This window comes from Aplidium turbinatum, chromosome 7 (genome assembly GCF_918807975.1).
Source record: "Aplidium turbinatum chromosome 7, kaAplTurb1.1, whole genome shotgun sequence".
In the NCBI taxonomy this organism is placed as follows: domain Eukaryota; kingdom Metazoa; phylum Chordata; class Ascidiacea; order Aplousobranchia; family Polyclinidae; genus Aplidium; species Aplidium turbinatum.
In genome coordinates, this window is record NC_137478.1 from 493103 (window position 1) to 506011 (window position 12909).

The 12909-nt window shown below is 44.0% G+C and overlaps 1 protein-coding gene across 1 annotated transcript in view; it reads right to left on the reverse strand.

Annotated features, from left to right (window-relative positions):
• The window catches only part of LOC145774794 (uncharacterized), a 58312-nt gene extending 45741 nt beyond the window's left edge, over positions 1-12571 (reverse strand). Inside the window, 8 exon segments of the mRNA XM_082586105.1 lie at positions 335-437; positions 925-1042; positions 1548-1868; positions 3705-3813; positions 4506-4653; positions 5346-5480; positions 9287-9513; positions 12481-12571. Coding sequence (XP_082442231.1) covers positions 335-437; positions 925-1042; positions 1548-1868; positions 3705-3813; positions 4506-4653; positions 5346-5480; positions 9287-9513; positions 12481-12565 — 1246 coding nt within the window. The 5' untranslated portion in view covers positions 12566-12571.
• Between the last annotated feature and the right edge of the window lie 338 nt (positions 12572-12909).

Sequence of the window (12909 nt, forward strand, 5' to 3'; positions counted from 1 at the left end):
TGTCGTCGGTGCCAGCAAGACACAACTATAGTCGGTGCCAGCAAGACACAACTGTCGTCGGTGCCAGCAAGACACAACTGTCATCGGTGCCAGAAAGACACAACTGTCATCGGTGCCAGCAAGACACAATCTGTCATCGGTGCCAGCAAGACACAACTGTCATCGGTGCCACAACTGTCGTCGGTGCCAGCAAGACACAATCTGTTGCGATGAGATCAAGTTCAACGCAAACAAAGGAAAATCATTTGAACCAACAAAGTTGCACCGAGCCATCAACCCAACTCAGCACCGCCTACTTGCAGCGAGTTCTCTGATAGAAACCACTCGTACTCACCACTAATGTCTTTGTATGCCTGCTTGACAAGGTCGACCACGTTGCTGGAGTCGCTTTTCAAGACCCCCCATGTCGATCCCCGGAACACATTTTCCGACATGTGCTGTGGAAAGAAAAAGAGTTGAAACCAGTGCGTACTTTCAGCTGCCGAGGTAAATGCAACAGCTCAAACCTCACAATTTGTTGCCCATGGAAACTCCGTATCTGACTTCAACTTCAAAGACAACATTTACAAAAATTTTATCTTTGACGATTTACACCTTTCCTCTGCAACAGTTGCAAAACACATCCACTTTGAAACAACATAAATATCCAGATGGTTGGCATTAAGAAGTCTCATCTTGTACAGCTCTTGTTAAGCACTTTTGACACCTTGTTAATCACTTTTTACACCTTGTTCAGCACTTTTTACACCTTGATAATCACTTTTTACACCTTGTTCAGCACTTTTTACATCTTGTTCAGCACTTTTTACACCTTGTTCAGCACTTTTTACACCTTGTTCAGCACTTTTTACACCTTGTTAAGCACTTTTTACACCTTGTTCAGCACTTTTTTGGGGTGTTAAGCATTTATTGTTTAGGTCTCACCTTGTACAGCTCTTTGTACGAGCTTCCGATGGCGAAGATGGGAGTGATGGACTTCCGCTCCACTGCCCGCACAACTTGGTTCACGCTTGGGTAATCTTGGGACTCGGCGGCTGTGTAGCTATAGCAACGGATGGCGTAACATAAAAATAATCAAATAAGTCTGCGTGGTCTGTAATCACCTACACGCATCAAGAAGCTGATAAACGTATGAAAAACACAAACTATGCTCACTGGCAACACTCCTTAACTTTTTCTGTCCCGATGGCTCAATTGGTTAAGCCACTGACTTAATAACAACCAAGACACTGCAAGATCAAACAGCGCTGGTTCGACTCTCGGGGTGTGCGCTTGAGCAACGCATTTCAAGGAATGCTTTCCATTCAGCGACACCTAATGGGTGGAATACTTCATAGACAACAACATTTCAACAAACGGAAACTTTACTCTGTCAATCTCGGTGACCGGGCCTGCGTCAGTTATTCAAAGCCTCTACAAGTATACGAAACTACCTGGAATAAGCTCTCAAAGAAGCTTGTTCGATCCGAGGACTGAGTTTCAATCAACCAAAACTGACGTCACAGGTTTGCGCGCACTTCACCACATTGCAGAGTCAACAAACTCACATTCCCTTCTTGGTGGTATGGCACTTTCCATCGTTCGCCTTCGATATCCCGCCCAGGTATCCTGACCCGTCTCCAGCGTAATGGTAGGCCGATTCCGTTGCCACTAGCAACAAGCGCAGAGCGTTATCGCGCCATCCAATCAGCTGCTTGCATTGAACCACTTGCAACATGGCGTCTAGCGCTCCCTCTGGCGGATCGAGGTTACCGGACACTGTTTGATTCTGCAACAGCCTCTTGAACTTCTCTTTGTCTCTTGTCAACCCAACAACGTTCTTGAATAAGTAAGGTGACTCTGTGTCCTCTTCGTAGGGGTGTAGCAACCTGTGATGAATAAGGTGTAGGTATGTTCCCATAATGACGCGGCTTCCAAAGCAAAGTGACTTCACCTGGAATTGAACCAGCGCCCCACCAGACAACGATTTTAACTGGTTGCAACCATATCACAAGCAGAGACCGGAACCAACCTCATAATCCTGGGCGCCTGCCATTATTCGATCACAATAACGTATGACCTTCAAGGACCTTTCCTACCATGGTCATGACTACCGTAGCGCCCAGTTCTTGACATTTATTTGTGAATAAAACAAGTTACAAGTGCAAACCCAATTCCCACCAAGAACATCTCCAAATAACTGTTTCAACAGGTCGTAAACAGGGGCGCCGGAAGCGGGGGGGCAGGGGGGGCGGATGCCCCCCCTGCCCTCAATTTTTCTGCAGATGGAGGGGCAGGGGGGGCAATGGTGCCCTTTTGAAGTCATGTAAGCTACTGCACATTTTGCAATATAACAATTTTCTGCTATTCGCTTTTAGCCTAATTATAATCTTTCATTTTTGCCTCAAAATAATATTTACGGCACAAAATTTTGCAACACAGCAGCCTACAGGCCTTAATAGGCCTACTCGTTTTTTTTTTTGGCAGCCATCGTGGCCTACCGGGAACTCTTTCTCGGCGGCCAAATTTGCGTGCTTGGAGGCCAAAATAGAAAAAAAAATCACGATAACACAAGTAAATATAATTAAACTTGCAACAATGCTAAAATGATCACTTAGCGTTGTTGAAGTCTGGGCCTGGGCGACGTCCGACGGTCCGACAATAGAATCGTTGCACCACGCAATAACTGCTTTATCGGGATTGTCATCCAGTAGGCTACTGCGGGACCATCCAACGACACTCGCACAAGTGTCTCCAATGTGGCTGATTTTAAAGAAGTTCGCCATTCCCTAGAATTCTTTTTTGGAACGAAAAACAACTTTCGACGTGTGTTGACGATGACGGCAAGGTAATAAAATAAGTATTTTAATAATGTGAAGGACATTACTAAAAGTAGCATAATTTTTGCAAAATATGATCGAAAAATGTTTTCCCCTCGGATGTCAACTAACCTAGTTCTCCTTTTTAACAACGATTCAATGTCCGACAACATCGAATCGACATAAAAACGACAATATTGCCAGCCAATGTAATTTTACACTTTTCGGATTAAGACTTTGTTAAAATAAACGCCGGGAATTTCAAACAAGACTTACAGCGCTGGTGATCGCAGATGGATATATTCCATACAACAGCAAATGCTCCCGCACAATACAACAGTGGTGATTATGACGTGCTGACCTAATGCTGCGTCACTCTTTGATACTACATATTTGCGACAGTTAATCCACGATCATTCTATTGCGAAATCAAATAATTGGCTAGAAGAGACCGGCGGCCAAACTTGGCCGATTGAGGAGGTAGCACCGGCGGTCATTCAAGCACTACTTAGCGGCCATGGCCGCCGGCTGCTTTAAAGCTTGACAGTAGGTTACATCAGTATAACATAGCATGATGCCCTTCTTTGTATACCGGACGCTTGTAGATCATTACTCAATACTGTAGTGAGCTGATAGATTAGCATTATCGCTATATCTTATCTTAAAACTTGAAAAAAAAAATTGGCCTTTTAGTAAACAAAAGTGCCCTTTTTTTATAATCTTGCCCCCCCAGTCAAAAATCGTTCCGGCGCCCCTGGTCGTAAATGTAAGTGCTAGAACACAAACCTTGAGCGCTATTGCGTCACGCCTTCGTCATCAAGAAAGTTACAGATTTACTACAAGTTCTAGCCTGTGAAACGGTTCATGCATTAACCTTTGACCTGTGCTGACCTATAGTAACCTCACCGGTATGGGGTAAGTTGTGTCATAGGGGTCTGCACTTTGTCCACAAACTTCCCAAACCCGAGTTGAACGCTCCCTTCCTCTCCACTGGTCAGCTCTTCCAAGGTTTCCACTGTTAAAACAAAATATATTGATACCAACCACCGCAACGACACGTCACAAACGGCGATAAGTTTCCGTCACTTGAACAACGGAAATCCCCCGGCTTGCATCCTGGTGCGTTATCGCGGCCAACGCGGACCGCACTCGGTGTTCAAAGTCATTTCACGGAGGGGAAAGTAGGTTGCGTGGGGGGCAAGTAGGTTGCGAGGGGGAAAGTAGGTTGTGTAGGGGCAAGTAGGTTGCGTGGGGGCAAGTAAGTTGTATAGGGGGCAAGTAGGTTGCGTGGGGGCAAGTAAGTTGTATAGGGGGCAAGTAGGTTGCGTGGGGGAAAGTAGGTTGCGAGGGGGAAAGTAGGTTGCATAGGGGAAAGTAGGTTGCGTGGGGGGCAAGTAGGTTGCGTGGGGGCAAGTAGGTTGCGTGGGGGCAAGTAGGTTGCGTGGGGGAAAGTAGGTTGCGAGGGGGAAAGTAGGTTGCGTGGGGAAAAGTAGGTTGCGTGGGGGGCAAGTAGGTTGCGTGGGGGAAAGTAGGTTGCGTGGGGGGCAAGTAGGTTGCGTGGGGGCAAGCAGGTTGCGTGGGGGCAAACTTACTTTGCAGGGGATGGGGAAACTTGAAACAAGACACCAATCACGTTGGTGAACAACTACTTCAAGAAAGTAAGAAAACTTTACAAAGGCGGAACTAACGAGTCTGGTTCCTACTTACCAAGACTTGTGGCCAGTTTTTGTACCGACTGCAGGTCATCCCTCATACTGCTGGAGGCGTCCATCAGGTAATAGAGGTCGACTGGGTAGATCTTTGGCTCCTTCACACGGAAGGGAATGTTGACGGATCCACCAATCCGGATGCGCGCCTGCAATCGATACGCATGGTCAGTCAAGCATGAAAGCATGAAAGCATGAAGAGGAACGGGTGCATTCGCGAGGAGAATGATTATTGCAAACTACTCCCGGCCGACCCGCAGACCTATGAACACTTGAAAGTCCCTTCAGAATTCCTTAGAGTTATATTTCAAGTGATAAGAATCGAGTAATATTTTAAATCAAAAATTTGAAATGAAATTCTAAACATTCAGATAAAAATCTTTCTGGAAAATTCAGCAGCTTATGCATTGCACACATATTGTGACGTCACAATGAACGCCGCCTGATGGATTTTTCACTTTAATAGAAATTTAAATTTTACAATTCCGCGATTTGAATGGAAAGCGCAGAGGCCCATGCTTTATGAGGTCGTAAACCTCAACCAAGGCGCCGTCTATTTGAACAAATGCCAACGCAACCGAATGAAAGATGCTCTGGTTATTTTGGCAAAAATTAGGAGCAAAAACGTTTCGGGCGGTGACGGCGAATGAAGTTTTGTAATGAAGTCACGTGATCTCATCGTCATCTTTGATCACGTCATGAGGAGGCAGAGCGTTCGTCCATCTTGCAATCAGGGGAAGGTGGCATGTTACAAAACAATGCCCGGTGACATTGACATCAAATTATCACATAAAAGCGACGTTAGATAACGTTGAAACAGCGTATGCATAGGTTAACTCACGCTGGCCACTTGATGGTTGAACCTGTTCTTTTCATTGGCGACGTCGGAGGAAAAGGTGGACTCGATGACCTCGATGTCGTTACATCCCTGCTCCAACAGGAGGGATTCCATGTTGCAACGCTGCCCACTGAAATCCTGAGGAAACACAATTTTTTTTATAGAACCTGAGCAACTCCAGACAAGGCTCTGACAGCTGACCCCGCCACCACAAAATGTTGCATCGAGAACCAAGTTTCTTCCCGACCATTGATCAGTCACCGCTTCTCATTAATAACCTTTTATCGCGTCACAACTATACAGTTCGGATATCAATAAGTCTACTATCCGAATATTTGTATTTTTGCTAACCGGCTGATGAGATAACTTGAATCATGTAACCGCTTTTTCAAAATTTACTTAATGGGTCGATTGTAAAATTATCCAACTACATATAACATTGGTTTATTGCAAATGTGCGGCACAAAATAACAAATCAAGCAGTTTCAACATGTTTTGCTTCTACAAGGCATATTTTATGGCGCACAAGCTTCGCTCAAACGCGACCGGAGCTGTGCAGGTAACTGCAAAGTAACCGGAGCTTTGCATTTGAGTGAAACCATTCAAACTACAACAGCTGTGCAGGACTTTGTCTTTGTCAGGAAAGTATCTGATTGCATCAACTAAAATATTTTATAACGACGATTAGAAATACAGTAACTATCAGAGAAGTTACATTCAAATCAAACCGAAGCAGGTTGAGCAGTGAATCAACTAGAACTTCATGAAGATTTCCAAGATTGCTATGTTTGTAAAAATATGATAGCGGGTCAAAGATTAGAGGATGGGGAAACTACTTTGCTCCTAACTTCACACTCCATTGTTTTGTTCGGCTTTGAAGAACATGAACACGAATCACATCTTTACAGCAATGACGTGTTTGTCAGTCGCTTGTCATTCACGGCAAACTGATTGTGACGCCGCTAATCGCCCGATTGAAGATAATGGAATTAGAGAAAGGCTTTCCAGGCCCCCCAAGCTACTTGCGGGGACAACTCGGCCTGATCTATTTTGTTTCATTCCACCGATAGGTTGCGCTACAACAGCAAGCAACGATGACGTAGGAAGTCGACCTTGGAGCCAACCACGTGAAAACGATGACGTCATTGCAGACAATAATACCAGGCACAGGTCGCTATATCGCTTGAAACGCCCTGTCGTGTGCTCTTTCGAGCGGCGCAATTGGATTCTCACCACTCGACCATGCATCCGACCTAGATGATTGTTAGACTTGAACATGGTGTTCAGTGGTGTCCTAACTACCCATCAGGTGTCCAGTTGTGTTCCAACTTCCCATCAAGTGTCCAGTGGTGTCCTAACTTCCCATCAGGTGTCCAGTGGTGTCCCAACTTCCCATCAGGTGTACAGTTCAGTTCAGTTTATTTTTTGTTTTGTTGGCGAAAAAGAAAGACACAAAAAGCAAAAACACAATAAACACAAATAATTCGCACAACAAGGATGGCAGCGAAAGACCAAAAGGTCACCAAAGTCAGCTGCCACCCAAACATTTAAACAAAAGACCCAAAATTAAGAACATTAACACATACGGTATATAATATATAGCACAATACCAGCACTTTAATTTGTAAAAATTAACAATGGAATTAACAATACATTAACAATGGAATAACACAGGGCAACATAAAAAAAACATTATGTAGAGAAATAAGCGAATGATACGTTTCAGGAGTGATCATTGTACAAATTCTTTAATAAACATTTATATTTAAATTTAAAAACATTGTAAGACTTTTCTTTTATTTCTTTTGGTACTTGATTCCATAGTTTCACTCCATTAAAACATAGCATCTTCTTACCAGAGTTTGACGTTGTGTGCGTTTGACGTTGTGTGCGTTTGACATTGTTTGACGTTTGACCAGAGTTTGACGTTGTGTGCGTTACCAGAGTTTGACGTACAGTGGTGTCCCAGCTTCCCATCAGGTGTTCAGTGGTGTCCTAACTTCCCATCAGGTGTCCACTGTCCAGTGGTGTCCCAACTTCCCATCAGGTGTCCAGTGGTGTCCCAACTTCCCATAAGGTGTTCATTATGGCTGGAAGGTGATGTTTCATTCTGGATGCTTCGAGTTTTGAGACCTGCACCGTACAACAGTGCAGTATTCACGGCCGCTTTATCAACTTTGTCTTCCACCTAAAAAAACACGTCTCGATTGCTCCTCAGTATCTTCTTCCACTTTCTCCAGTACTCGTCCTTCGATTGTGATTCAAATTACAAAGTGTCCTCTGTGTTTCCAACAATACTTCAAGCTCTTGCCCAGTTGTTCAGTAACAATGCGGAACTGTGTTCAAGAAGAGTTGGTGGATGAAAGTATGTTGGTTAAAAGAAGTGTCTTCTTCATGATGTAAGTTTAAAGACTGGAATAGCTGCTGCTGTTACAAATGCATCATGCAATGCATGCCTCGCGCAACATGCAACTGGAACACTGTCACAAACGAAGAGCATTATTTTCTTTTTCCAAAATCACAGATGTGTTACTGTTGGCTCGAAGTTGTGATCAGATCTACTTCCATCTTTGGGCGAATGCAACCACTGTCATTGGTGTTCCTAAGCATGGTCGACCAATCAGAGTAAGAGTGGCCCCAGGTCGAGGGGGGTCTACGGAATGTGGACGCTCTTCTGAGTGAAAAGAAACTGGAATATTCAACTCAATAGACAGAAAATTTAATAAACTTCAAACTGTTAAGTTCAAAGTTGGTGTTTAATTTTTCAAAACAAAAGAACATGTCCGTGATTTATTCGCCCGGATAGCTCAGTTGGTTAGCCCGTGACTTCTGAAACGAAGAAGCTTCAAGATCAAAAGTCACTGGTTCGACTCTCGGGGAGTGCGCTTGAGCAACGCACGTTCAGGTCTGTTCTCCATTCAGCGGCATCTAATATAGATGGAATAATTAACCGGCAACAAGACTTCAACGATCGGAAACTTCACTCTGTCAATCTCGGTGACCGGCCCTGCGTTAGTGATTGAAGCCTCTACAAGTATGCGAAACTGCCAGGATTAAACTCTGCAAAAAGCGTTCCAGTCCGAGGATAAAGATTCAATCAATCAATCAAACATTGCCTTTGGACAAATTGAAATGCTGCAACAATGGTTGGTGGACATGGTTTACTTGTTCTGTCCTGATGTCATTATTACGTCACACTAGTAGGAACGTTACAAGCAACATGCAACTCGTCTAACGTTGAACTTGTATAATGTCAGTCATGAAAAGAGTAAAAATAAACCAACCAGCAAAACCACTGAACTGTGACAAGGGCGTCTCCAGGTGAAAAAATGTAAAATATCTGCAAATAACTTAGCAGTGACGCAACAACATTCCGGTTGCCGTCGAAAGCATAAAAGCACAAATCGCAAACCTAGTGTTTGTCTACCGTGCTATTGTTGAGGGTTCGTGGCGTAAAAGTTGATTTTAAAAAGGGTAAATATATAAAGTATCAACTAATGCGGCAGCAACGACCGATGCTGCGTCGCCGCGCCCGCCTCAGGCTAGTGTAGGCGCTGCTACGAAAACAAACAGAACATCCGACATTTGTAGCCGGTTGCATCGGAGAAGCAACACTGTGGCTTGCAAACAAGTTCTTGTCCAGCAATGCAATTTAACGTCGTTTCAATGTAAATATACCTCGGTAGCGTAGACAATTTATGCTCCAGAAATGCTCGTTACTCGAAAACAAAAATAAAGCTCTTTTAGTGAAAGAACATAACGAAAAGCTAATTCCAACTTTCGCCCATGTAAGACGTTGGTTTATCAGAAACACCACGAGCACCGAGTCGCGACGATGTGGTCGCATGATCGCACAGCCCGTCATGGAATTCTGTTCAATACGTTGCTAGTTCAATAAATTCCTTCCCCCATTGTCCCCTACCACACCCCATCTTCTTCCCTACCTTTTGAGCGCACCATTGACAGAGCTCGTTTGCTTTTATGCATTCTCCTGGAACTTCGGCTTGGGTGCACATCCCGCTGATGGAAGAAGACGAATAACTGAAAGATCCTCCGGATGATGACGAAGATGATGATCCTCCAGATGATGAAGAGCTTGATGATCCTCTGGATGATGAAGAGCTTGATGAATACGACCATCCGGACACAGCTGCACAGGTCTGTTCACTTTCTGTGGAAGCAAAAATCTTAAAATTAATTGGAAATGTTTGAACCCGGAGAAGGTGTGGAAGTCTCACTGGGCTACTGTCCCTACAACGGCGCCATATTCAGTTGTTTGCACACGACAGGAACGATGGAAAGGTATCATCACGAATGATGCAGCGACGGGGAGCGAGTCTCTGTACCTTGTGACGTCACAAACGTCATTTTCATAAAACTAATCTAAGATACTTCCGCGCGCCCAGTTCTGGGCAGTTTAGCAGTAACGGCTCCAGTTGTATTTGTCGTTCATGGTAAATTTAATGCCATATTTATTCAACGCCCCGCAACGTCAAATCTATGCAACAAGGCAAACTTGAGGAGGCCCTATGAAGCATCGTAAAGCACTCCGACGCGAATATTTTGCTACATCCGAGCGCGATTTGTTACATTCCAATCACAAACGCATTGTGACGTCATAATCATCGACAAGCTTGACGAATTGCATGTTGTTTAGTGGTTACTGAAATCACAGCAGCGAAACAGGACAAAACTTTTGTGACGTCACTTCTTTAAATAGTTATAAAATTGTGTTCCCAGTGAATGATGATGTCATAAATACGTTGAGTTTGAGCTAGTTTGAAGTACTGCGCAGTTTTTGTTTTTTCCTCTACATAGATTTAGTAAACCATTGTATTCTATTCAGATGTAGTTAAATTGTAAGTATGTTATTCCTGAAGAGGACATCTTGTGATGTCGAAAACGTTCGACATTTAATTTGTTGCGTAGTTTTGTGTTTTTGTAAATGTAATAAACTTGAAGATGTTAAACTTGATCACGTTGCTCGGCTTCGTATGCCTATGGTTCAACAAGACAAACTCTCTACCGAAGCTCTATCATAAATAAAATAAGTCGAGCAGATTATGTTGGTTGAAAAACGACTTCATTCATTGTTTGTTGGAAGTTCGTCAAATTGAGACCTTGCACAAGAAGATTTGGTGAAGCAATTTATCGCTGCAGCTGCTGTGTTCGGCGCTATCTCGAGGGGAAGCCAATGTGTGATTTTTCGTCCTATTCAGGCTTACACCCGGCAGTTGAAGATTAAGATTAAGTGAACGGAAAGGCAAGGAAGCCAATCTTCGTATCCATCTTCAATTTTTCAAGCATGCCTTAAGTGTCCTGGCAAAGACACAGCGGCATGTGTGGGACCAGCACCCTCCCCACTTGGCCATGCAACCAGTGAGACACTCAATGACGTCATGGAAGTTTCGTTTCTTACATTCCCGCCAGTTTAATCTAAACCATCAGGAACAGAAAAATGCAAGAACAAGAAATATGAAGTCGTTTAAAGAAGCAATGTTGGGAATATTGTAAGGGATGGCAAATAATAGGAATCCACAACTTCCCATGGAAATCCACAAACGTTCCACCAACATCAACTGTCAATCATGAAAGTCAATATCGTGAACATGACTGGGTGGCGCGGCGATAACGCGACGATAACAAAGAGGTGGCTGGCGTCACCGATCGATTGATTCGTGAGATGCATTTGGAATCTACCGCTTCACTATAGCTCCTTGGCAATCCCTAAAGTGGGTGATCAAAGACCCCTGGGTCATCCAGGCGTCGCAAGGTTTGGACGCAGTGCGTATCCTCGGACTGACAAAGCCTTGATTAGTTATTCCTGGTAGTTTCGCATACTTGTAGAGGCTCTTGACGCAGGGCCGGTTACCGAGATTGACAGAGAGAAGTTTCCGATTGTTGTTGCCAGGGGAATTATTCCATTCGTTAGGTTCCGCTGAATAGAGAGCAGTCCTTAAAATGCGTTGTTCAAGCGCACACCCCGAGCGAGAATCGAACCAGTACCGCTTGATCTTGAAGCTTCTTTGTTCACGAAGTCACGCGCTAACCAACTGCTGAGCTATCGAGGCGAACAATCTACCTTTTGTGCAAAGATAGACTAAATTTCCCAAAAAGGAAGAACTTTATAATAGATTATTACGTCATGGACATTAATTGATATTCAAGATTCGGAGGCGAAAGAGAGAGGAATTGAAAAAGTGAGAGGCAGAGGAGAGAGCAGCTGTCGCGCGTCAGCGACAATGATGACGAGCAAATAACTCCGCATGCATTTGTGACGTCACAATCATTCAAACACTTCCCGCTCAAGTAATTACTTTGCATTATGAACAAACAAATACATTTGTTTCAGGTCATCAATCTCCCACGCGAATGTATCAGCAAGAGATTTCAATAAACTTTCGCCAACGCTTTCGCGATAAATCATAACTACTGGTTTAGATGAAACAGATGTCATTTAGACTTTACATTTGAGCCAGGAATGGAAAATTGCTGCATTCAAAATAAATCCTTAATCACGAAACGCAAAGTGAAACAATCACGGTCTGAAAAACCTGAAGATGCGTTAAGTTGGCAAGCCATAACCTGCGAATCATCAAAACTTCTGAATTGTGTTCATCACTGACTACAGAAGTCCAACGTTGACTACCATGGTTACGGAAGTAGTTCATGGTCAACGCTGTACCAAATCATGCAAGGCATCCAATGCTGTGTACCCAGTCATCTTAGCGGGATCAACGCCAAACGGATCGGCCCACAAATCCACACCAACATCAATGGCGTCATTGTTTCCATCAATTATTTCATCATATACATCAACGCTCCTGATAATGAGATCAAAGTTTTCGAGACTCGATGTTGTAACCGCCCCTGAAAGATCCCTCTCCCTCACATGCAGATGATTTGTAACCGTCCCTGAAGGCCCCCTCCCCTACACATGTAGATGATTTGTAACCGTCCCTGAAGGCTCCCCTCCCCTACACATGTAGATGATTTGTAACCGTCTCTGAAGGCTCCCCTCCCCCACACATGTAGATGATTTGTAACTGTCCCTGAAGGCTCCCCTCCCCACACATGTAAATGACCAACCATTCCAAAGTCATCTCTAAGTATGGCCGACATGATTACGTGGTCTTACCTTCTGCCGTGCTGCTCTGTCCTGCTACTGATGACGTCACAACCAAAAGAAACAAAAGCGGAGTGCATCGCTTCAGCCTCGGCATCGCTTCCTTGTCTGTGGTATATCTGCAGATATATATATTGTTTATGAATGGCATAGCATTGTAATGGATCATCATGAAGAACATGATTGATCGGCCGACATCTGTTGTAATCCACTCTGACATTTAAACAATAAGTTCGCGGAATATGCGAACATAGATAATAACAAGTCGCGACACTGGCTCGATGGAATGGATTTCAACACGAAATGTCACCCTAAGGTTTGATTCGAATCTATTGACACTGGGCTTGACATTCGGATCACAACGCGATGAAACATCCTTGTGAGTTGTTAATCTACGATAGAAAGTTTTATTGAGCCATAATTGCTTCAAACCCACCTCTT